The following is a 26,622-nucleotide window of genomic DNA, read 5'->3' as shown; positions in this document are numbered from 1 at the left end:
TTAGCAATCTGGAGATGTGCACAAGGGCTTGGGCGTGCGGGTGGGTTGCACTATATTTGCGTTTCCACTCCAGCGTCTGGGGTATGGAGAGCTGAACGCTGGTGGATGCTGTGGAGGATCGTGGAGGCGACGATGGGGTTTTTGTGGCAGGGTCCTGGGCAGGGGGCTGACTATCAGCTGACACAGGGGAAGGAGCAGTGGTGTGCACGGCCGGAGGTGAACGCGCTTGTTGCCACTGAGTGGGGTGTTTAGCATTCATATGCCTGCGCATACTGGTGGTAGTTAAGCTAGTAGTGGTGGAACCCCTGCTGATCCTGGTTTGGCAAATGTGGCACACCACAGTCCGTCGGTCATTCGGTGTTTCCTTAAAGAACCTCCAGACTTCTGAAAATCTAGCCCTCGCCGCAGGAGCCCTCGCCACGGGAGCTTCACTAGTTGACACATTTGGCACTGATGCACCAGCTCTGGCCCTGCCTCTCCATCTGGCCCCACCACTGCCTCTTCCAACCTGTTCTGGTCGAGGACTCTCCTCCGTCTCAGAAGCACTGTGTTCACCCGGCCTCTCAACCCAGCTTGGGTCTGTCACCTCATCATCCTCCGATCCCTCAGTCTGCTCCCCCCTCGGACTTCCTGCCCTGACAACAACTTCCCCACTGTCTGACAACCGTGTCTCCTCATCGTCGGACACCTCTTTACACACTTCTTCCACTACGTCAACAAGGTCATCATCACCCACAGACTGCGACTGGTGGAAAACCTGGGCATCGGAAAATTGCTCATCAGCAACCGGACAAGTGGTTTGTGACTGTGGGAAGGGTCCAGAAAACAGTTCCTCAGAGTATGCCGGTTCAAATGGCAAATTTTGCTGGGAGGGGGCAGACTGGGGGGGAGGAGGCTGAGGTGCAGGAGCTGGAGGAGTGCCGATTTCGGTGACATGGGTGGACTGCGTGGAAGACTGACTGGTGGACAAATTGCTCGAAGCATTGTCGGCAATCCACGACATCACCTGTTCGCACTGTTCTGGCCTCAACAGTGCTCTACCACGAGTCCCAGTAACTTCAGACATGAACCTAGGGAGTGTAGCTCTGCGGCGTTCCCCTGCTCCCTCATCAGCAGGTGGTGTCTCACCCCGCCCAGGACCACGGCCTCTGACCCCTGCAGTAGTTGGACGCCCACGTCCCCGCCCTCGTCCTCTACCCCTAGCCCTCGGGTTAAACATTTTGAAAATGAGAGTTATAACTTTAATTTTTTTTTTACCTTTTTTTGTGTTTTTTTTTTTTTTGTGTGTTTTTTAGTTTTTAAAAGCAAACGATGCTATCCTATTGCTATGGCTATTTTCTAGCCAAGTATGAAAGCACACTGCTATGCCAGATGAGATGACGCTGAGTTATGAAAAAAATAAACGTAAAATAAAAAAGGAAATGGCAGACTGTGCCTAATTGAAATCCAACCCCGGGCCCTAATAAATTTTCCCACTTCGGTCTTTGCGATGGATATGTGCGTTACTAAGCGCAAAACACAGTGGTCGCAAGTCTCACTCCAAATTGCTCACAATTTGCTAGTAGATGCACTGCAACAACTACAGCCACCAGCAGATCAACCAGAAATCAAATATATATAACGCTACTGTAGGCGTAAGTAAGCCGTTTGGATTCTCCTATGGCTATTTTCTAGCCAAGTATTAAAGCACACTACTATGCCAGATGAGATGACGCTGAGTTATGAAAAAAATAAACGTAAAATGAAAAAGAAAATGGCAGACTGTGCCTAATTGAAATCCAACCCCGGGCCCTAATAAATTTTCCCACTTCGGTCTTTGCGATGGATATGTGCGTCACTAAGCGCAAAACACAGCGGTCGCAAGTCTCACTACAAATTGCTCACAATTTGCTAGTAGATGCACTGCAGCAACTACAGCCACCAGCAGATCAACCAGAAATCAAATATATATAACGCTACTGTAGGCGTAAGTAAGCCGTTTGGATTCTCCTATGGCTATTTTCTAGCCAAGTATGAAAGCACACTGCTATGCCAGATGAGATGACGCTGAGTTCTGAAAAAAATAAACGTAAAATAAAAAAGGAAATGGCAGACTGTGCCTAACTGAAATCCAACCCCGGGCCCTAATAAATTTTCCCACTTCGGTCTTTGCGATGGATATGTGCGTCACTAAGCGCAAAACACAGTGGTCGCAAGTCTCACTCCAAATTGCTGACAATTTGCTAGTAGATGCACTGCAGCAAGGACAGCCACCAGCAGATCAACCAGAAATCAAATATATATAACGCTACTGTAGGCGTAAGTAAGCCGTTTGGATTCTCCTATGGCTATTTTCTAGCCAAGTATGAAAGCACACTACTATGCCAGATGAGATGACGCTGAGTTATGAAAAAAATAAACGTAAAATAAAAAAGGAAATGGCAGACTGTGCCTAATTGAAATCCAACCCCGGGCCCTAATAAATTTTCCCACTTCGGTCTTTGCGATGGATATGTGCGTCACTAAGCGCAAAACACAGCGGTCGCAAGTCTCACTACAAATTGCTCACAATTTGCTAGTAGATGCACTGCAGCAACTACAGCCACCAGCAGATCAACCAGAAATCAAATATATATAACGCTACTGTAGGCGTAAGTAAGCCGTTTGGATTCTCCTATGGCTATTTTCTAGCCAAGTATGAAAGCACACTGCTATGCCAGATGAGATGACGCTGAGTTATGAAAAAAATAAACGTAAAATAAAAAGAAACTGGCAGACTGTGCCTAATTAAAAACAAACCCCGAATAAATTTTCCCACTTTGGTGTTTGAGGTGGATATGTGTGTCACTAAGAGCTAAACACAACGGTAGCAAGTCCCCCTGCTAATTCCTCACAATATGGTACTAGCTGCACTACTAGTGCCAGCAAGCCCAGCCACAAGCAAATAAAAAAAAAAGGATAACGTTATTGTAGCCCTAAGAAGGGCTGTTGTAGAATCACTCCTGCCTAACAGTAAGCTAATAGAACACCCTAACGCTTTCCCTGACCAGCAGCAGCTCTCTCCCTAGCGGCATCCAGACAGAGAATGATCCGAGCAGCGCGGGCAGCGGCTAGTCTATCCCAGGGTCACCTGATCTGGCCAGCCAACCACTGCTATCGACGTGTAAGGGTACCACGTCATGCTGGGTGGAGTGCAGAGTCTCCTGGCTTGTGATTGGCTCTGTTTCTGGCCGCCAAAAAGCAAAACGGCGGGAGCTGCCATTTTCTCGAGCGGGCGAAATACTCGTCCGAGCAACGAGCAGTTACGAGTACGCTAATGCTCGATCGAGCATCAAGCTCGGACGAGTATGTTCGCTCATCTCTAATCTTCATTTATTTTTGTTTCTATTATTAATATCTCTATATATTTATTTATCTCATATGAGAGCTCACCCCTCCCCTCTCCAGCCGTAGCCGTATAAACTGGGAAAGATAGGTCAATGTATCACCGGCAGGCACCATAGCCATCTATGTGGACGTTTTGGCCAGATATACGTCCCCATTGTTGAAAGGGGCCTAAACCATAACCCAAGCACTGTTTTACTTATTGCTGTGTTTTTAACTATCCATCTATTTCATATACAACATATATCGATCTATCTATATGTGTGTATGTAGCCTCTTCCTGCATGTCTATCTACCTAGTTGTATATCATTTTTGTATCGGTTTTCTCCATTCAGGCTTGAGGACATTGTGCATTGCCTATGCAGACCTGGATGAATCTGAGTACAAAGAGTGGCTGAAGGTCCATAATGAAGCTAGTGTGGTTCTGAAGGACAGAGTTCAGAAACTTGAGGAGTGTTATGAGCTTATTGAAAAGGTGAGCAGTGCGTAGTTTGATGACCTCTGACCTTCCAGCTGTTTCTGCACTACAACTCCCAAGATCCTCAGCTAACATATGGCAAAGGTTGGGTTCCCGCTGTTGTGTTTGCAGAACGTTCCTCAGCATATGGCAGTATCACTTTATTACCAATGACACCTTTATGCTGGAACGTTTCACAATATTGTCTGTATTCTGAACATTGTTTTTGTTCCCTGAAATACTTGCACTCCGGGCTACAAGACCCTTTCGATCCTTGAGATATTTTCTTACAGTGACTGTCGGCACAAAGAAGGAGCAGGTCCACTTGGGAAAAACATCTAGCGAGCCATGACATCACCATGAACTTGATATTAGAGCTCAGTGTGACACCATAACCCTTTATTACTCCCTTGTAATTATTGCAAAAAGAATAACATCAAATATCCGCGCTATCATGTGCTCCCTTAAGCATTGGGTTTAGCAGGGAAGACCTTGAGGCTTTCCTGAAAATATGAAACCAATTAATATCCTGTATGAAGATCCCTCTAAATAGCATGGATAGCTGACTGTCAGGAGGGCAGAGCTAAGGTGAAATGAAGGGGATTATGGACGGGAAGGACAGCCTGTTGCCTGGGTTATTAATACAGCAATTAAAGCTAAATTGGTAACAGGATGGCTGTAATATTGCTGTATTCTAACTAGTATAATGAAGTGCTGATATTAGGCTGCAGTACCTTGTTTTGAAGCTAGGGGACACTCCCAAACCTCAAAATGATGAAACCCATACCTTTTATTGTCACCACAAGCACAGTTGCACCCCAAACCCAATAAGTTTATGGGTTTCCTACCTTTTCCAATAAAACTGATAGAGGAAGAAGAATCAAGTGGATAGATTATAACACGAGCAACCCATTTAATCATAGAGGAGAACTTTGATAGCTTAAAGGACACCTGTCATCAGGTCTGTGCCACTAGTCCTGTCACCTCTACCTGTTGGAGCAGCTCACAAGGATCCCATCCCAGCCTTTATCTAGTTATTTCATACATTATTCATTGTAAAATCATCTATTCTTTATCATGTAAATGAGGCTGGTCACATGGTCAGAGGCAGTGATGTCACCCCTGTTCCTCCTCCCCCTGCTCATGTCTGTGTGTAATGTATAGTAAAGCATTGCTAGTGTGTGTGCTGCATCTGCTGACATGCTGCATCCTCCTAATATACAGGTGAGAGACACAGACATCAGCTACACAAGTACCTGACATGTTCTGCTGTAACATGGCTGCCTGGAGCTGCTGTATCTCTCCTAAACACACACACACATGCACACACAGGCTGAAGGGGGCGTGGCCACCAGCACCAGGAATCACATCATTATACAGCCTCACACCATTATACAGGCTGTCAGTCATGCACTGGGGGTGTGGCTGTGTGAATAGAGTGGACAGCTTGAATATGCTAATGCTTCATTGGACATTTCACAGGTCATTTGCATGAAGCTTTAGGACCTCATTGCTTAGGTTTACAGGCATGTAGAGGGACAATGAAGGGATAGAGGCAATGCTCTCTAATGGCAGTTTATGAAAATATATTTAGTTTAGGGGGGTTATTTTGTATGACAGGTTCTCTTTAAACGGCCTCTGTCACTGGAATTTACCCAATTCAATTAATAGACCCCTCAGGTAGGGTATAAATGTAATGAAATATCATTTATAGAATTCCCTCTTTTATGATAAATCGCTCCCATTTACCTTCCAAAAGTCAAATAGAGAAGAGTAATTCATTGCTGGAGTTGAGTTAAGTTTAGAGGATGGAAGGGGGTTTTAAGCGACCCCCTATCTTTGGTTCTATGTTAACTAGAAATGTGGATTTTGTGGTGTATTAAAGATAAGAATCTCATCTTTAAGATAACATCAGGCTTGTGGTCCTGTGAGCTACAGAACTGGAGATCCAGTATTCGATAAAATGAAGAAGCCACTGCATGTTCCCTATGTTGTTCACTGAAGTTCAGTAACACTTAGTTCCCCCAACATCTACTTTCATGAAAAAGGCTACGGTTTTCCAGCAGGATCCGAGGAGCAGGCAGATGGATTTCAACATGTCCAATCTATTTGTTCTCTGAGGTCACACTTGGGCCTCCTGCAAACGTTTTTGTCAAGGTGCTACCGATTAATTCAGTAGATAGCACAGAGTCTAATACGTTGTAATGGTCTCACACACGGCTGTGGTTTTCTGGCTTTATTATCGCCGCGTGAGTGGACCTCAAACTCAGATGACATATCAGATCAGTGTTTCGTTGGTTGCGACCATGTAGAATGCACAGGTTCAGGTGCAGGTAGGCTTTCAGAGGTCCTTCAGCAGCCTCTTCCCATCTCCCCATGCAGGACATAGCTGTATGCATGCAGGTATGTGGGGGGCTGGGGGGCATAGCTGCCAGGAGGGCTAGTGGTTGGACAACAGCTATCTCATCTGACAAAGGTTTTTTTTAGCTTTTTGAACTTTTGTGAACATTCCTGAGAATAAAGTAAAATATGCTGAAATGCTTGTCTCCTTTTTCTGTATTACTCTAGAATTTGATGCTGCTTGGGGCCACAGCGATTGAGGATCAGCTGCAAGGCGGAGTCCCAGAAACTATAGCCACATTGATGAAAGCAGAAATTAAAATATGGGTTTTAACTGGAGACAAACAGGAAACTGCCATCAACATAGGTAACATTGATGACAAACAAGGCGAAATGAAATCTCCCATCACAATCCATCATGATAAACCCGGGACACTTACTCATAGATCCAGGCACCGTGACTGTGATATTTGTTATCCATTTTTCTTCTTCCTTCTAAAATCAACTTTTGTAGCTATGCTAATGATCCAGGGCTCATTACCATAATTATAAAAGTTGATTTTAGAAAGAAGGAGGCCATGGGTAACAAATATAAGAACATTATCACAGTCACAGTGACTGGATCTATGAGTAAGTGTCCCCGATGTATCATTCCTTTAAAGGGGTAAATGAGTGGCCACCTCGCTGCTTCCTAAAGTGTGTTAATAGACCCCTGTTTTCTTGATGGGAAAAACATTGCTGCAAAGTAAGATTCAAAATTACTTTTGTTTTTTTTAAGTTAGCAAAACACAAAGCAAATTTACAAAAGATACATTTAACCCCTTACCGACATGTGACGTAATAGTACGTCACATGTCGGGTCCCGGTACATGGAAAGGGCTCGCGGGCCGAGCCCTCTCCATAGCCGGTAAGTCTTTGCTGCATATTGCAGCAAAGGCTTACCGGTAACACCCGCGATCGGTGCCGGCACCGATCGCGGGTGTTTTACCGCTGATCGTCGCCGGCAAAGGTGCCGGTGGCTTCAAAAAGACGGCGGCGCGCATGCGCCGCCAATTTTCCGTGGATCGTCGCTCCCCGTGACGTCATCGGGGAGCAGCGATCCGTCGCCATAGTAACTTCGGGTCTCACGAAGACCCGAAGCTACTTCGGGTTAACCCATTCATTAGCATGTGCTGTCAGCACATGGTAATGTATGAGTAGTAAAATCCCCATATACTGCCATACTGTAGTATGGCAGTATATGATAGGATCGATCAGACAACCTAGGGTTAAAGTACCCTAGGGAGTCTGAAAAATAGTAAACATAAAAATAAAAAAAAAGTTAAAATAAAAAAATTATAATAAAAAAACCTAAAAATTCAAATCACCCCCCTTTCCCTAGAATTGATATAAATATAAATAAACAGTAAAAATCATAAACACATTAGGTATTGCCGCGTCCGAAAATGCCCGATCTATCAAAATATGATAACGGTTTTTCACTGTGTTTAACCCCGTAACGGAAAATCGCGCCCAAAGTCGAAAATGTATTTAAAATTCTATAAAAAGTGATCAAAAGGTTGTACAGTCCTAAAAATGATAACATTGTAAACGTCATCAAAATCCGCAAAAAACTACACCACCCACAGCTCCATACACCAAAGTATGAAAAAGTTATTATGATTATGATGGCAGTAAAAAAGATGTTAGCAGCTGCCCTCATTTTTTTCGCTATTTTATAACAAAAGTGGGAACGGAACTAGACAAACCCAGGTGTGAACTGAGCCTAAGTCTACATCTGCAAGATATCTGTGCTTAGCTCTGGTAGATGTATGGAACAACCTCTATACTGAGTCCATTTGATAAACATCATGCAAGTATCTGGAATAAATGCTGCTCCACTTTGCGTTTTGTTAATTCATGAAAATAACCTGTTAGCCCATCTTTTTTTGGAAGCATTCTCACTTTGCTGCATTTTTCTGCATCTGCCTCAAACTTTTGCAAGGTCCTGTATCTTGTAGTTTTCAGTCATAGTTTTCAACAAATCCCTTTAACAATCTGAGATAAGCTGTTACATTGGGGCTCATTTACTAAGGGCTCCATGGCCGCACTTTCATTGTGTTTCCCGACTTTTTCCATTTTGCGACAAATTCCGCCGGGATTTTGGCGCACGCGATCGGATTTTGGCGCAGAAATTCCGCAACAGAAATCTGGGAGAGTGGCCATGGGAAAACCCGACGGATTTGGAAAAAACGTGGAATTTAAAAAATGAATTGTGACGCAAAATCAATCACTCACATGCACCGGGAATGGGTTGTGAACTCCAGCGGACCTCGGCGGACTTCAGCGCAGCAGCGACACCTAGTGGACATCGGGCGCACGACCTTAGTGAATCACCGGAAGACCCAAATACTCGTCCGAGAACGCGCCGCTGGATCGCGACAGGACTGGGTAAGTAAATGACCGCCATTGTCTTTGCTACAGAATATATATTCCTGTGTTGTGTTGTCCCATGTTATGGCTGACAGTTGATACTTTGTATTTGGCAGGATACTCTTGCAGGCTGGTGTCACAGACAATGTCACTCATATTGGTGAACGAAGACTCTCTGGACGTAAGTACCTGTCACACTTCGTGTTACTTTTGCATGAACCTTTGAAAAGCGTGTTAATTTTAGGTTTATTACATTACATTTTAGGTTTATTATTATAGTATACAGCAGTGGTGGTGAACCTATGGCACGGGTGCCAGAGGCGGCACTCAGAGCCCTTTTTGTGGGCACCCTGGCCATCGCCCCAGAACAACAGACAAGACTCAAAGAATCTTCCTGCAGTTCCAAGCAAATTAAAAGATGCTGCTTTCAGTCATATTTTGATACTGACTTCGCTACTTGGGACTGTAGGAAGAGGGAGAATTAGACAGGGTTGAATTATTTTTGGAGGACCTCCTGCTGGCCCCAAGATTCTCTGTACAGAGGGACACTGGAACTAAGCTAAAATGATAAATATTTCCCTTCTCTCTGCTGTGTTGCTGTCCTCAGGAGGCCAATATGATTGAAAGTTGTTGAGCAGGGAGCAATAAGTTACTGCTTTAATTTTGGTTGGCACCTCGCGGTAAATAAGGGGGGTTTTGGGTTGCAGTTTGGGCACTCGGCCTCTAAAAGGTTCCCCATCACTGGTATATAATATTATGTATGCTGATCTCCTAGTGAAGAGCTATAAATGTACGGTATTTGTACAGTCCTATCATAATATGTAGAATTTAGTATGCTAGAAAACTGTAGGTCAAGGCATGTATAGAGCAGAATTCCTCCCTGCACAGTACTTTGGGCATGATGGAGAGCTAAGCACAAAGGGCACAAAACCAGGGGAGACTGTAGCTGAAATCTACGCCAGGTCAGACCTGGTCTAAACTGGTCAGATCTGCTGGAGATTGCTTCTGGATATACTATGAGGCTGGATGTTTAAAATACCAGCTCCCCCCCCCCCCCCGATTATGTACAGATTTCTCAATCTTGTTGTTGGGAAATTCTTAAAAATGAGGACACATAAGTGCTCTTGAATGCTTTATATGAATATAACATGGGTGCGCAGGCTCTATGGGGTTGCAGTAGATGACTAGGGAGAGGAGTGAATTTAGCACATTAGTGCTCAATTTATAGGACACACTTGGGGACACTCGTAGACACACATTCTTATGGTCACTGTGGGTCCCAGACACCCAATTATTAGACAGATTTTTTTTTATCCATTGGAAAGGGCATGTGTTCATAGTGGGGTAACCCCTTCAAATGGATCAGCATCATATAACATGGTAAAAATTCTATAAAATAAGATCAAATAAAAACTTAAAACCTTTCCAATATCATTCTCAACATTTAAATATGTGCCAGAAAATGGTTGAAGGGAACCTGTCACATATTGACATATTCCCATACAATGTTCAGTACTAATTCTCAAAATTTCATGGAACTAAAAATGTTTCTTATAAAAGATGATTAAAGCAGTTTGCCCATTAAAGAAAATTCTCAAATTTCAATCCCCTAGTGATGTTTACACAATAAAAATAATTTTTAACCCCTTACTTTACAATTTTACTCAGTTTTATTGCTGTTTTATCTCCTATCACTCAGTGATGGTAAGTGTAAAATTCAAGGGTGTGGGCGGGGACTCTCTAAGCAGACACTTCATGATTCCTGTAATTCTGTGAGCTGACAACGTGGTTAGATTATCAGGGCACAGGGTTTATATACACTTTCATTTAGTTTCTGAACATTGTACTAGTATCTGACACTTGGCAAGAGAAATGAGACTTTGACGTGCATATAATATTTTCAGCACTTCTACGCACACATACTGTCAGCTCTACTATATACCTCCCTCCCTGTGCCCAGGATAAAGAACTTATTTTTCTGTAGCTTGTAGCTTTACATTTCTCACACTGTGATCCCCTATAATGCAGAGGATGGGCCTTTGCAGGGAGTCGAGGAAGAGAGAAGCCCATGACGCCTAAGGCTAGATGGCTGCTGACTTAAACTTAAATTTGGCTGAACTGCAATATCAACAGCTGCCTATGGTCAAATGTGGTGCTGTTCTATGAGATGTTATATATTGGACAACTCCTGGTAACCTCCCTATTAGCAGCACTGCAGCGAACTGTATACCTTGGCGATCCCATTGCACTGGGGATCTTATATTTACATCAATAATGTGTTATTCTCTCATAACCGGCCAATGATTAATGACACTTCTGCTTAAATTTACATTTTTGGACGGAATATAATTGAAAATGGTTTGTAGATCTTGGAAATTTTAATGCAAATATTTTTATACACGTGAAGGAATGTTAATTTGAAAGTTAATGAGATTTTGATCACATTTAGATTTTGTATTTTCTTAGGATCTCCATAAATCATGTTAGAAATAAGCTGGGCCCCATGTAAGTAAATGGTAGCCAGCTTTTTAGTAGGGAAACACTTGCCATATTCTCTAGTATTTCATTGATTGCGATACTCGAGATGAATGCTGCATTCACAGGGCCGGACTATGTAATGTATGTGTCTGTAAATTAGAGGGACGTACAAAGTAACATTGAAGGAAACATAAAAATGTAGAAATTATTATACATAAAGTTGTGATATATTGTAATACTTCATGATGTTGGAGGCTAGTAAAAGGTTCTATATATAATCCAGCTAAATTATGTATTATGGTACACCTGGCTTCTGTGGTTGAAGTGCTTGTGAACTTTGGGAACAATCTCAACTTCTTGGAAGAGTCAGTTTCCATACCCATTATTTTTTATGTTGTATTTTCAGGATAGCCCATCAATACGAGATCAATGCGGCCTCCACTCCGATCAGCTGTCCTACACCTGCCATTCATTATACAGTGGTTGGGATCAGAAGCAAATTTGTCTGTCCTCTGTGTAGTAGCCTTTCCGTTCAATAGACACCAATCCGGCAGAACCTTGGTGGGGGGCCTTACACATAGAGTATGTAGGAAACCAGCTCCAACCACTGTACAGTATAGTAAATGGCCGGCAGCAGGTACAGGATAGCTGATCAGTGTTAGGGCCGGGTGTGGGTATTGATGGCCTATCTTGATGCCATTAAAAAAAGTTAGAAAACTCCTTTAACAATATGCTGATCACCAAGTATTAACCATTCGTTAAAATCCGTGAGAAATCTTCGTAAGTCTTCAGGTTTCTTCACCCAAGGGTTTATGAAAGTCTATGTAATGTTTTAACAGTCTTTACATAAAGCAATACTGTTTTTGACTATCATATGACTTGGGTTTAAGTATCTTGTAGAAGTTTTCACCTATGCAATTTCTATATTTAGTACTCTGTTGTCTTGGTGGTGAGTGGAGACTAGCTGCAATGATGTCTCCCATACACTGTACATAGATAGAAGCTCTCTACTGTAACTTTCACTATTCAAATGTGAGTGTGTGGTTTTTTTTCACACAATCATTAAGGGCAAAACACTGTCTAAACACATAAAAAATTTGCATCACTTTTTTGCTGAGTGTGTAGCAAGTTCATCTAGACAGCTCCGATGTGTGTGCTAATGTATTCGATCTGCTTTTTCTCAGGCAAGATAAGCCACTGCCAGCATAGTTTGGCAGCAATTTACTTCATTCCCACCATTCAGAACACATACATGCTTAGCCAAGTCAAGTGTGTATGTAAATATAAGCGTGTATGTAAATGGTTGGCCCAAGATGTAATATTATTCCTTATCATGATAAGGACAATGATGATTCTGGAGATCTGACCTGTGTGACCCAAACCCAACATGAGAACTGGGGTCCTACTCCTCTACATGAATGCAGTAGCAGATCACATATACCTCCGGCCCTCCCATTTACTCTATGGCACTGCCGGGGAAGGACCAGTGCTTTACTTACCTATCTCCAGTCAGGTGAGTATAGCAGTGGCACAGAAACTTGCCTTGCTGTTCCGTTCAGTCATGTCACCATTCTTGAGATTGATCAGGGCCCAACCCCTAACCAACAGATAACACAATACAGTTAGGGCTGCTACAGGATCACATTCTGCAGTTTAGTTCTTAAGACTGGGAACCACACGCAGATGTGATGTTCTTTGGGAGGGTGTTTGATTGACAGGTCAGCAGCCTCTTTGAGCAGGGCTTGTGTGTTCTCACAGACCTATGAGAGTTCTGCAGGCCGGCACCAATCGATTTCTGGAATGGCGTCCAATCACTCCATTTATATCTGCTTGTTGATTATACGTGTTCCTGTTATTGACTTTGTCTTTCTGGCTGCTTGTGAGATTCTGTGATCTTGCTTAGATTTTGCTTTAATTCTGACCTTCTTCCTGATCCTTAGCTACTCTTCTGCTTTATACCTCGCCACCATATTGTCTGATTTTACTTTGGGTCTCACTGTTCATCTGTTTTACTGTATTGTGTACTTATCCATGGTAGGGACTGCTGCTTAATTGTCACTTGTAGTGCAGAGCCGGAAAGTAGGAATGGGCAGTATGGTGGCTTAGTGGGTAGCACTACTGCCTTGCAGGTCAACATCTGTAAAGAGTTTGTATGTTCTCTCCGCGTTTGCGTGGGTTTCCTCCGGGTCCTCCGATTTCCTCACATACTCCAAAAACATACTGGTAGGTTGATTAGATTGTGAGCCCCATGAGACAGGGACTGATTTGTCAAGCTTCGTGCAGCGCTGCGCAATCTGTAGACGCTATATAAATAAACAATTATTATTATTAAGAATTATTACTCTTCTGCTTTGTACCTCGCCACCATATTGGTTTTCGACACAGTTTTTCTGATTTTACTTTGGGTCTCACTGCTCATCTGTTTTACAGTATTGTGTACTTATCTAGGGTTGGGATTGCTGCTCAGTTGTCACTTGTAGTTAAGTGCAGGGCCGGCAAGTAGGCAGGGACAGAGGTTGTGGGTAGTTCAAGGGTCATATTTCTTTCCCATCGTGACTTCACTGATTTTAACCCAAAGCCATAAGTAAATACAAAATGAAAGAATCTGTTGGATCTACTAATGGTTTTGGATTTTTTTGTAGAAAAAATTGCTGTGTGTGTGATGCCACCCTAAATGTGTTCTCTCTTGTCTAGTAATCTGAAATGCCTGTGTTCCAGTACCAGCCTAAACCCTGGGGCAATTGGTATTGTGATGCGCTCCAAATATTTATTCACTTTATCATGTCAATGATTTCCTGCCTGGAACAGATCATGTTTATTTTCTCTGCTCACTAAATTCTACGTTTTTTCTCATCATTTCTTTTATATTAAACACAAAAATCATGTCTACCCTTCAGAATTTAAGCTCGGTCTTTGAAGCCATTGCTGATGTGCATTTCTGATGTGAGTAAATGCCGGAGGATTGAAGATATTTATATTTTCCTAGGTAATTGTTATGTTGGTTAAATGAAGCAAATCCGAACCAACAAAGCACTCACTTCCATTCCACATGTAGAAATTCTGAGATAATTGTAAAACATTCCGTTTTAGGTTTGATGTTTTCCTTCTCGGAGATTTTATTTATTTTTCTTTCTGTCTTTGTTTTTTTTTTTTTATTTTAATCTTATCTTCAAGCGATGCAAAAAACGGGTGATTGAGCAGCTGTTTTGATCTCCATCTAACCACCTAAAAAAATTGTTATTGATGAGATGCAATCAATCACGTCTGTTCTTTCCATTGCAAACGGCTTCTCCGCAGGGAGCCATTCCTTCAGCTTTGTGGGAATAGAATGGAAAGGTACAGTGTTATTTTATGAAGAGCCATCCCTTGTAGATTAGCTGCAGGAATGAATTGTTGTAGGAATGTTTTGCTTCAAATCTTCTTATATTTTAGTGATCTTGGAAAAGTTTCTGTCTCTTCCCGACAGTGAATGAATCATGTTAATCTCCAAGTCGGACAGTATTTTTAAGTGTTCTGACATTTGTGGGCCATGGGGATCACTTGAGGATTTGTATATGTTGTGAAATGCGTAGGGATGTCTATGATGACCTCCGGTGCACTTTTACAGTCATACTTGTAAGCTAGTGTCATAGTGTGTATTTATGTAAGTTATATATGAAGTATAACAAAAGCAATCCAAAAATTATTTACAATCTTCATTAATATACACATAAAAAAGAAGATTAAAAAGAGCTAAAAAATACAGCCAGTACCATATGCTCCAGCGTGGAGGTCATGGTGGACCAAACCCCTCTACCCAAAAATAATCAATAGCATATTACAAAAAAATCATAAATAATGAATTTACAAATATAATACACATAGCAAGCCCCCTAATATATCAAAAGAGAAAATATCACAAAAATTAATCACACAAAAACAATACTGTCCTGTACCTAATAAGTACAAGATGTGCATACAAAAATAGAAAGCCGAAAAAAATGCACAGTAAAATATCCTTGGTACTAAATGACTTTTTTTTTGCTCACAAGCCAAGAATTTTATTATTATATTTTGTTTTTTTCATTTATTTATGTCAGATTTTTGTACTTTTTCTTCCATTACCAAAGAATTTTACTATATTTTACTATATATAAATTTTAATTTATATAAATATATATATATATATATATATATACTTGAAGAAAGTCCAAGCAGCACAAAATGAAGAAAATAATAAAGGGGTGCACGCCTATTAGGGCCGGGCGTCAGGTCCTTTGAAGATATCAAAATAGAAAAAGGCAGCACTCCAATTGTAAGGTGAAAAAACGTGAGTTCCTCTTTATTGCATGTCCCAAAGCAGCAGCAACGTTTCGGCTCAGTGTGAGCCTTTTTCAAGCTAAGTGGCAAGTGCACGCAGTGCATATATATACAAATTCAAATAGGTCACATGATCAAACATAATTAGGTCACATGATCGTGTAGGTACAGCCCACTTTGCAAACAATGCATATTATATACACATTAGTGAAGATAAAACATATTTATAGTTACATTAATTCATAGTGTTATATACAGCATATGGGCCCATAAAAGTGCTAGTGCATTTGATGTAGTGTAGACTGTGCAAAGTAACGCTATGAAAGTGCCAGTGTTAATTAAAAACATAAAACAATCTGAAAGAGTCTGAAAAAGCCATTGATAACTCACCACCTCGCACGCTTAAAGCAGGCTGCTAAAAACAGTGGAAGAACATGATATCGCTTGGACGCTTGTATGACACGCATCCTTGGAACGCACGCGTCACATAGGTACGTGCGCATGCGTCCCGGCAGCCGTGGCACCACTGGTTGCCAACGCAACCCATGACGTCATCCCCAAACAATAATACAAGTATATGAACCGATCGTGGAGACTGTTCGTGCCGGTACGTAGAGTCCAGCATATTGTGATTAGTGTCAGTATTTTTAGGTGCTGTGGTAGGGGAACAGGCGGGCCAATGATGCCCAGTGCCACTAAGGGCATTGTTGGTGGCGTGCACGATGCGTGCTCTACACACAACAGGTGAGATCACGCAGTATGGGAGTGCCCACAGTACCCCGATCGTCGCTTGTACAACCCGGGCACCGTATGGGCTCTCTGTGCAACGCCCCCAACCAAAGTGCACGTAAATGCACACTGTCACTTGTGGATATGGGTGACAGTGTGCATTTACGTGCACTTTGGTTGGGGGCGTTGCACAGAGAGCCCATACGGTGCTCGGGGTACTGTGGGCACTCCCATACTGCGTGATCTCACCTGTTGTGTGTAGAGCACGCATCGTGCACGCCACCAACAATGTCCTTAGTGGCACTGGGCATCATTGGCCCGCCTGTTCCCCTACCACAGCACCTAAAAATACTGACACTAATCACAATATGCTGGACTCTACGTACCGGCACGAACAGTCTCCACGATCGGTTCATATACTTGTATTATTGTTTGGGGATGACGTCATGGGTTGCGTTGGCAACCAGTGGTGCCACGGCTGCCGGGACGCATGCGCACGTACCTATGTGACGCGTGCGTTCCAAGGATGCGTGTCATACAAGCGTCCAAGCGATATCATGTTCTTCCACTGTTTTTAGCAGCCTGCTTTAAGCGTGCGAGGTGGTGAGTTATCAATGGCTTTTTCAGACTCTTTCAGATTGTTTTATGTTTTTAATTAACACTGGCACTTTCATAGCGTTACTTTGCACAGTCTACACTACATCAAATGCACTAGCACTTTTATGGGCCCATATGCTGTATATAACACTATGAATTAATGTAACTATAAATATGTTTTATCTTCACTAATGTGTATATAATATGCATTGTTTGCAAAGTGGGCTGTACCTACACGATCATGTGACCTAATTATGTTTGATCATGTGACCTATTTGAATTTGTATATATATGCACTGCGTGCACTTGCCACTTAGCTTGAAAAAGGCTCACACTGAGCCGAAACGTTGCTGCTGCTTTGGGACATGCAATAAAGAGGAACTCACGTTTTTTCACCTTACAATTGGAGTGCTGCCTTTTTCTATATATATATATATATATATATATATAATTTTTTTTTTATTCATGTTATATGTTTCTCTGATTTTTTTACTTTTTCTTTTTGTCCTCGACCCAAGAATTATATTATTATTTTTCATTCATGTTTATTAGTTAGTTATGTTGCTCATGCTTTAGTATTTGTATTTTATATGTGTATGATTTCATAAATAATTTTTTGAATTTTATTGGAATATTTATTGTATTACTAAAATGCAGTATTTTCTGCAAAAATGTATGAAAATGTATTACCTGCAATATATTTTTGTGTAATTTAGGGTATACATTGGGTCCACAAACTTCTATTCACATTTAGCCTCCTGACCCTGCCTTCCTGCTGTCAGGGCTGGTCCGGTATAATATGTCATTGAACTGCGTAAGCCTGACTGCAGCTTTGGGATCTGGCAGGATTAATCGCCTCCTCCTGTCGGTATTACACTTGCTGTACAAGAGTGACAGCCCTGACAGGAGGCAACGAGGGATTCATCTGAGCCGAATAGGCCCACCCAGTTTGCATAAGTGCTCAGATGCTCAAGATCATCCTATTGTGAGTGACATTAATATATAAAGTAAAGCTGTACGTGCACATCGTTTTTCAGTAGGTATAAATATAAAATTTTCATTTTGCATTTCTCTACTTATAGTACACCGTATATACTCGAGTATAAGACGACCTGAGTATAAGCCGAGACCCCTAATTTTACCACAGAAAACCGGGAAAACCTATTGACTCGAGTATAACCCGAGGGTGTAGTATACAGCCAGCCAGCCCCCATGTAGAATACAGCCAGCCAGCCCCCATGAAGTATACAGCCAGCCCCCATGAAGTATACAGCCAGCCCCCATGAAGTATACAGCCAGCCTCCATGAAGTATACAGCCAGCCCCCTGTCGTATACAGCCAGCCCCCTGTAGTATACAGCCAGCCCCCTGTCGTATACAGCCAGCCCCCTGTCGTATACAGCTAGCCCCACGTAGTATACAGCGTGCCCCACATAGCATACAGCCTGCCCCCATGTAGTATACAGCTTTTTATTCTTTTTGGGATTTGCTGTCAATCCCATGATGCCTCCATAAAGCATTATATTAGCAGCTGGGAGTGCACAGTACCATATCAACCATGATGCCATTTGAGCTTTTGGCCTTAGGGTAGCTGTAAATCTGAATGAGCTAAGTTCTTAATTAAGGTCTACTGAATTTTTTTAGCTCCTGTAACATGAAACTGCTCTGTAATGTGCACACAGAAAAGGCAGAATCTAATACTACTGTACACTGTGTTTATCCTCTTCATCCATGTTCTCCATACCATAAGTATACAGTCAGGGAGGCTCAGTTGTGAGCTCATAATTTATAACTGCGTGACAAAAATCTGTCTAATTAAAGTGGTTGTCAGGTATCAATGTTTTTAAAACAAATAGGTTAAAAATAAGGTTATAAGAATATCAAACGTACAATAGTCACTTCTCTCTGGTGCAGCAGTTCAGCCCGCCACTGCCTGCTATTGTCGCTTTCTCTTTGTATATAGAGTGACAGCAGTGACTCGGCTTTGAGAGTATAAACCCGCTACAGCAGTAACTGAAGTATCTCTATACCACAGAGCATCTCTATGCAAACAGAGTCCAGTGGTGACGGGAGGTTTCATGGTAAACCAGAGAGGGGTGAGTATAGTGTGTTTGTTATTTTTATACCCCTACTGAGCCTATATAAAAAAATAAGAAAAGCCTGAATTTTCACTTTAACTGAACTATTGTCAACTAATAAATACACAAGTGATACCTATGATTTATGCTTTGAAATGAAGGGCCTCCAGTAGAAGACCTCTGCAATACTATTGCCATGACTAGTAGGCATCTCCCTTTTGGGTGCTACAAAACTTCTGAGCACCTCTGCCTAATATTTATGATTCCAGGCAGTAAAAGGAAGCTACATTCACAAGGACTGTGTTTTATTAATTTTTTGTGGTTTGGCAACTGCACTATTTTACCACAACCCCAGATGTAGTTAAAAACACTGCCAAAAACTGCGCTATGCCCTATCATGAGAGTTTTTTAAAATTTACAACCTTGCCATTGACTTCATTAATGAGAAGGACAGAGGAAACTACCTTAATAATAAAAATGTTACATTTTATTATATAAATGTAACATTGATATACAATAAAATCATATAAACACATAGCGAGGAATACCACGATTGTTGGGGCAGCCCATCAGGTTACAACCATATGGTTCTATACAGGCGGTTCCCTACTTAAGGACACCTGACTTACACCCAACTTACGACCCCTAGTTAACGATGGACCCCTCTGCCCACTGTGACCTTTGGTGAAGCTCTCTGAATGCTTTACTATAGTCCCAGACTGCAATAATCAGCTGTAAGGTGTCTGTAATTAAGCTTTTTAACTTGCCAGGCTGCCCTCTTGTCCCAGCAATTTTTGTTTTTATTAATTGTATATTTATCTGCTTTTGTAAATTGTAGTTAAAATACTGAGTAGCCTTGATATTACAACATTGGGGGGGGATACACGATTGCTTCTGCACCTGAAAATTACCTGAAAAAATGCTTCCAAAACATTTTTGGCCGTTTTCCAACTTGTCCGAAAAAAAGGGAGCAGCCTTGCAAAAGGGGCGTGGTTTAATAGAAAGTGGACGTGGTCATATGGGATTGCTGTAAAAAAAAGAGTTACAGAGTGCAGGGAAGTGATGTCCGATGCTCCAGGCTGTTAATTATTCATGCCTCCAGCGCAAAAGATACCTCCCTCTCCCAAGCTAGAGAAGAAGGTGACGTCATGTGAGAGGGGTACATAATTAACAGCCCAGAGAGTCCTGCTCTTTAGCTGCTTTTTTTACAGCAATCCCGGTATGTCAACATTATAGATGACAAGTGCGGGGATAGTGGAGAAGACTGCTATAGGTAAGTATGTGTAGATTTATTTTACTACCAACTAGTAGTAGATTTCCTTTAAACTTTTTTCAGAACTAGAGATAAGTCAGATAAGTCATTATCTGTTGCCTTTTAGCGCCTTCACGATGAGTCAATGAAGCCAACGTAGTACATCCCGTTTTACTCACTCGGCTTCATTGGATCTCTGAGTAAGCATGTATGTTTATTTTTTATGGCAGGCACTGAGGAAAGTAATACCGAGCGATTTGTGACACTAAACATCCAGTTCATAAGGACCAGTGGGTGATGTAGAGTCCTTCATTACCGTAACAGTTTCCTTATGGAATCGCCAACATCATCATTAGTAAACTTAAGATATATAAACATTAGAAGTATCTGATAGAGATAGAAATGACTTAAAACAATTGTGCTAATGTGCCCTCACCCCTCCGGGGGGGGGGGGGGGGGGCGAAAAAAATCACTATTGCATTCAGCATCACGAACAATCAGGACTACAGATGAGTGTAATTCTTTGAGCTCTTGCAGTTCCCTAACCTCCCCCCCCCCCCATTTTTTTGTAAATTAAAGAGTGCCAACTAATAAAAAGTTGCAGGAGCTGTCTCCATTAATCTAAAGAAACATGAGATGAATGAGTGGGAAGTCCTTTCTATTCTGCTGTGTCCTCATCTTTTGGAAAGGTCCGGGGACAAGCATCGCACTTTTGTAGTCCTGATTAGAAGTATAGTAATACAAATCTACAATTAACTGTCCTATTCTTCTCGGCCGGCTGCTGTTGTCTGAAATTACAGGCGCAGGAATAATTACAGAATTCCTGATGCTAATTGGCTTTTTGAGTATAAGTACATGCAAGCTGCAGCAACTCAGGAGTTATTATATTACCTTCCATTTGGAAAATCACATTAGCCCTGAAGTGAATTGTGAGGAGTATATTTAACCATGAGGTCTTCTTTTTACTTAACTCTCTTTTTCCCATGGGAAACACTTCACCGTTTCTACAGATGTTTTAGAAGATGTTTCGGAAGATTGGTTGTAGGTGCCAAGGACCTCTATGTTGGGTTATATCTGGTCAACTAACTACTGTTTATACATCAGTCATTGACAAAAAAAATATTACATTAAAAAGTAGAGCATGGGTGGGCAATTCATTTTCCCTTGAGGGCCACATGAGAAATTGGAACAGTTTTGATGATCAGACTGATAAACTTAACTCAGTTCTACCCAATATCTTTATACTGTATTGAGTATATAACCTATCCCTACATATGTATATGTATGTATATGATACATTACAATGGTTCAATGAAAATATGGACCTAAATTCATCAATATTCAATAATGAGCTTAGATTTTTTGGATAATCTCACAAGGGCCGGTCAGGGATAGTGAGAGGGCCGGATGTGGCCTTCAGGCCATACAATGCTCTATGGTCATAATCCTGCTTTGAAAAGGCCATGAAATGCAACATGTGGACACAGGGTGCTCTGCATATATGACTGACCAGAAATCCTGAGCCTAGTTAATGGCCACACATAACCATTCAACACATTTTAACAGATAGGTCCATGTGACATAAATGGCAGCCACCCTGTCAGGGTCCAATGATACAGCTCTCTAATGTCTGTCAGCTAAGCTAGAAGTCTTGAAGTGATGTCTAGCAGTCAGCAATCTCTCTACAAGAGGTACACTACCCAAAAGTAGCCTCTGAGCAAAAAGAGCAGAGTGAAGGCACTTTTACTTCTTCTTGAGGCAAAACCCAGGGGCTCATTTACTAAGGGTCCGAATCGCGCACTTTCATCGCATTTCCCGACGATTTCTGATTTGCGCCGAATCCCCCAGGATTTTGGCTCACGCAATCGTATTTTGGCGCATCGGCGCCAGCTTTCATGCGACAGAATTCGGGGGGTGTGGCCATCAGACAACCCGACGGATTCGGAAAAAACGCGGAATTAAGAAAAGGATTTGTGTCGCAAGATCAGCACTTATATGCACCGGGATGAAGCAGGTGAACTCCGTCGGACCTCGGCGCAGCAGCGACACCTGGTGGATATCGGGCACAAGGACCTTAGTGAATCCCGGCAGACCCGAAGAACGAGCCGCTGGATTGCGTCTGGACCGGGTAAGTAAATGTGCCCCCCAGTGTCTAATGTCTGTCAACTGCATCCCGAGTTAGGCAACATAATTTAATTTCAGAATCGACAAACAGACATAAATGAGCAACACAGCTTCCTCAAGCTGGTCACAGGCATAAGGAAGCGCATCTGGACAAAATGGTATTTTTGGGAGCGCTGATTTTTTTTGTTCTCTTTTCTGATTTTTTTTTAACCTTTCAATAAGTGTATTCTTACACTTGTTTTAACGGGAGTTGTCCAAGTTTGGTGATATTTCCTTGCAGTGCTAGATTGAACACTTAAAGGGGTGTTAAAGGCTAAAATTACTGATCCAACAGATTAAAAAAAAACACAAAACAGAAAGCACACCCTATATGTTTCCTGTTTTATACTCGTATACCAAATATATTTTAGTAAGTAGGATACAGATGGGCAGGAGTATAACTGCTCAGACTACACAAGGTTTGTTTGTAGTCTGTAGCCATGGAGAAGCTAAATTCTGGCCTTCTTGACTAGATTTGTCATGCAACAGATCTATGATACCTTCATTGTTATAATAACCCTATAGCTTAGGCCCAGTTCCCATCTCTTTTATGGTTTGTTACCTTTCTTTTTCTATATAATTTTCCTTTAAAAATTTTGGAAGCTATACTTATGTAAATGTAATCCTCGGGGAACAGAATGTGAATGGAGGACCTTTCAGATACTTCCGTGACTTTGATTCTGTCATGCTCTCCCATAACACAAGTGCACACCAGTGCAAGTATGAACCAGGCCTTTCTGTTCTTGGGACATCTAATGTATTTACAGTATTTATATATGTATACACATAGACCGCCACCATGTGAAAGCATTAACACATCTCTATATAAATATTTACAACATGTAAAAGGTGGGATTTTATGGACTTACAAAGTGCTGGCTTCAGTAAATCCTTGATATGGTGACATTGTCGACAAGTATTTGTTTAAAGGGAGAGCAGCTCAGCAACACTTACAACACGTATGAATCCTCTGTGTTTTGGAATGGTTAATGTAATGTTGAAAGGTTTATGCTAATGTTTCCATTAGTCGCTTTTGATGTGTGTAAGATAAGGCTGGAAAACAAACAGAAGGAAACTGCTTAGTGCACGGTACTGTAAACCAGTGAAGATTGAGTCACAGCTTGGCTGGACACTCAGTTGGGAAGTTCTGCCACCCGTTTGGATAGATCTCCATAGTAAATGTTGTCAATTGAGCAGTAAATGTCTGTATGGTGGTTTTATAGCGAGATGATGGATGATGTTAGTATTAGGCATGATCCTTTGTTTTCTTTGTAAGGTTTCTAGGATTGACCTCATGTAAATGCTGAGATGTAGATGGTCGTGGACTGAATTGTGTTCTGTATTTTACTAAATTTTCTGGGTTGTGGTTTTAAAAATAATTCCATGCCAATAACTGGTTATGGGGGACTATCTTCTGTTATAGTGACGATTTTGCTTTTGGACCTTTTATGAAGTCCACCGATTTGTGCCCTTTTTCCTGTAAACACCCCCATTGTTAACGCATCCAAATATAATGCTCTCTCTCCCTGTTCTATTAAACATCCCTCTATTAGACACACATACTTTTTTTTTTGGCTATGAATAAAAAAATCATATTTCCACATTCCCTGCAGAAGTTCTTCTGTCTTCCCTTCTGCTGATGTGAAGTCATTAGACGTGCCACACAGCAGTGGCAGAGACTTCTTGGTAGAAAGGGAGCAACATCTGTGTCTGGGTCTTCTGCAGTTTGTACTGACAGCCTGAGAAGACGCTGTATTCTATTTGGTTCTTTTCAGTCGGTAGTGTGAACAGTGCTTAATGGCTGGACTGTTGGTTGAATCTTCCTTAAAACTCTGAAAACTTTGCTCTGAACCAGCATGGGTTAACGGTCTCATCCTCAGAGCTCTGCCCCTCTCACCTGGAGCAGACACTCTACCCTGATAAAATTACCAGTGCTAGATGTCTTATCTGCACTTTGCTTGATATGCATCTGTTTTTTCAATATTTGGCTTAAGTTCTTGACTATTCTTCTGTGCTTACGATTCTGTACTTAATATGTTATCCTAGTTGTGACCTGGATTGCCGACCTTCCCTTTGTGTTATTTGTGTGTCTTGTTAAGTGTCCATTCTTTGGCACAAGGAGGGAACATATTCATGGTTGTCCCTTACAGCAGAGCGTAAGGGGCTGGAGTTTTAGGGTTCACTGTCCCTGAGTCCAGTGTCCACGGCAGCCAATACCTTTCTGCTTTACTACTGCATTCAACTCCATCTGCATCCAGAGAAATAATTGGGACTCTACAGCTGTACTGTTCGGAGGTATGAAAAAACACCAAAAATAAAATTAATTATAGCAAGTTTATAAATTCCTCTATAACAGAGGTAAAGGAAATAACTAAACTTTGAATAGGTCCCCACCCCAGAATAATTATTAATGTTATAAAATAGACAGGTAATTTTTATAGCCTTTTTTTTATTATTATTGGCCTTGGAGATCTCTGCTTCCCTAATTCACTCCCTCTTCCCTTATTTATCTACCATTGGCTGAAATTCTTTACATGCAGCTGATTTTTAAAGAAAGTACCCAACTCACATTGGTATTAGCCACTTTTCTAATGGACTTTTTTTTGTAATACCAGGTGTCTTCTTTTTATACAGCTGCAAAGTAGTTCCACCATCGGTTAATCCAGGGACTTTAATCCCTTGATGAAGCAGCTTTTGGCCATGTTAGAGATGGTCAGAATTTTATAACATAAAAACATCTGAAATATAAGGCATGCACAAGGTCATAAATCTCCCTGTTGCCATCTGACATTTATTACTACATCACCAGTTGCCACTTATGTCATCATTACTCAATCAGTACATCACTGTGTTTAGTGGAACGGCAGCCTAGTTCTGACTGTTCTTCTCATGGAATGAACCTGATGTTTCACCGTGTGACTTTGTGTATTTACTTCTGCTGGAATGTGAACATTTCTAGGGTGCACCTGGTCCACAAATGTGGTTTTGAGAACAGAAGATTGTGCAAAGCTTGGATCAAAGTATTATTGCTTTTATTTGTTTGTGTTTTTACATTTAGCTAATAATATTCTCACAATTTTCTCAGCCATTTACTATGTATTCATCTTTTTCTTCTATTATTTTTATATTACCAAATTTTTTGAAACATTTCTTAAAGAGGTTGGCAACTAATAAGACATTTTACAAACCATAGTCTAATTAGATCACCCATATTGTACTTGGCCTTGTAAAGTTTCTCTGCTACTTGCAGGAGCTGCTGACCACATAACCTGCTGGCCACATAACCTACTGGCTACATAACCTGCTGGCTACATAAGCTGCTAGCTATGATGTCCCGTGTCCTGCTGGTTTACTACCAGATGAGGGGCATGTCAGGGACATCCTCCAACCACTGATATGGTAGTGATTATGATCAAGGGGCGTGCATACAGTAATGACTCTTGGATGGCCCCCTACATCCACCAGTAGGCAGCAGGCCCGAGAAATCAAGGAAGCCCCAATTCCTTTTGCTGGTGGGGTCATCTGCGGCTCCCACGGGAGACAGATAAACTTACACAGGGCAAGTACAATAAAGGTCTTATATTCATCCTCCTAAATTTTCTTATTAGTGGCCAACTGCCCTAGTGTAAATTTATTTTTCTATTGAAAATACAATGAGATTAAATTCTTCAAATAACATTTTAAGTAAGCTATATATCGCCTATAGTGTGTCCCACATTCAAAGTGTTAAGTAGTGACTTATGTAGTGACAAACTTTCCAAAAATCAATAATACAAGTTAATATTAGAACTCATACCAATCGTATGGACAGTGCTGAATTTTGGGTTCTTATTCACTGTCATGCCTGGTGAGAGATATGTCCCGGGATGTCAACTCTAGTGTCCTCCGGATGTGGATAGAGTTGACCATGATGGTAGTGCAGAGAGACGTCGTCACTGTGCCTTGGCTTCTGTGTGGAGCAGAGACTGACAGGCACAATATTATTATCCTGCACACCCCCTTGAGGAAGCGACGGCGAAACGTGCGTCGGGGTGCTGTGGTGGTGGTCTGGGAGTTTCTTCACCGTGGTATTGATAGTGTAGTATTGATAGGAATTGATAGTGTAGAACGCCTGGTTAAGGTTCGGAACTCTGTTTATACCGCTATATTTCTCCCTGGTTTTACTTGTATGCCTATTATGGCAAATTATTGATTTTTGTATTGACCACCATCACTTTCTGTCTGTTTTTATGTGATGTTTTTAATATTTGTTGTTGGTTGCCATATTGTGTACAAATAGTAATAAAGATATAACGTTTATTTTGCCTACATTTGATGAATTCAGTATTTTATTGTGGTTCTGTATACTTATATTTGGTACTATCACAATATGACAGGGACCTGGAGAGCACTAAGGGGGGTATTATTCTGTGTGGGGGTGGATTAATGGCCAGATCAAAGGGCATAGGGGGGAA

The 26,622-nt window shown here is 41.5% G+C and overlaps 1 protein-coding gene across 5 annotated transcripts in view; it reads left to right on the top strand.

The window, feature by feature from the left end:
- ATP8A2 (ATPase phospholipid transporting 8A2) overlaps positions 1-26,622 on the top strand; it is a 493,942-nt gene that overhangs the window by 186,025 nt on the left and 281,295 nt on the right. For all 5 annotated transcript variants that reach the window (XM_072134328.1, XM_072134326.1, XM_072134327.1 and 2 more), the window contains 3 exons: positions 3,700-3,839; positions 6,390-6,528; positions 8,690-8,754. In XM_072134328.1, the coding sequence (XP_071990429.1) occupies positions 3,700-3,839; positions 6,390-6,528; positions 8,690-8,754 (344 nt within the window). The remainder of the gene's footprint in view (positions 1-3,699; positions 3,840-6,389; positions 6,529-8,689; positions 8,755-26,622) is intronic.

Source organism: Engystomops pustulosus, chromosome 2 (genome assembly GCF_040894005.1).
Source record: "Engystomops pustulosus chromosome 2, aEngPut4.maternal, whole genome shotgun sequence".
Taxonomy (NCBI): domain Eukaryota; kingdom Metazoa; phylum Chordata; class Amphibia; order Anura; family Leptodactylidae; genus Engystomops; species Engystomops pustulosus.
The sequence above is the reverse complement of the archived record's forward strand: the minus strand, read 5'-3'. Positions and strand labels throughout refer to the sequence as shown.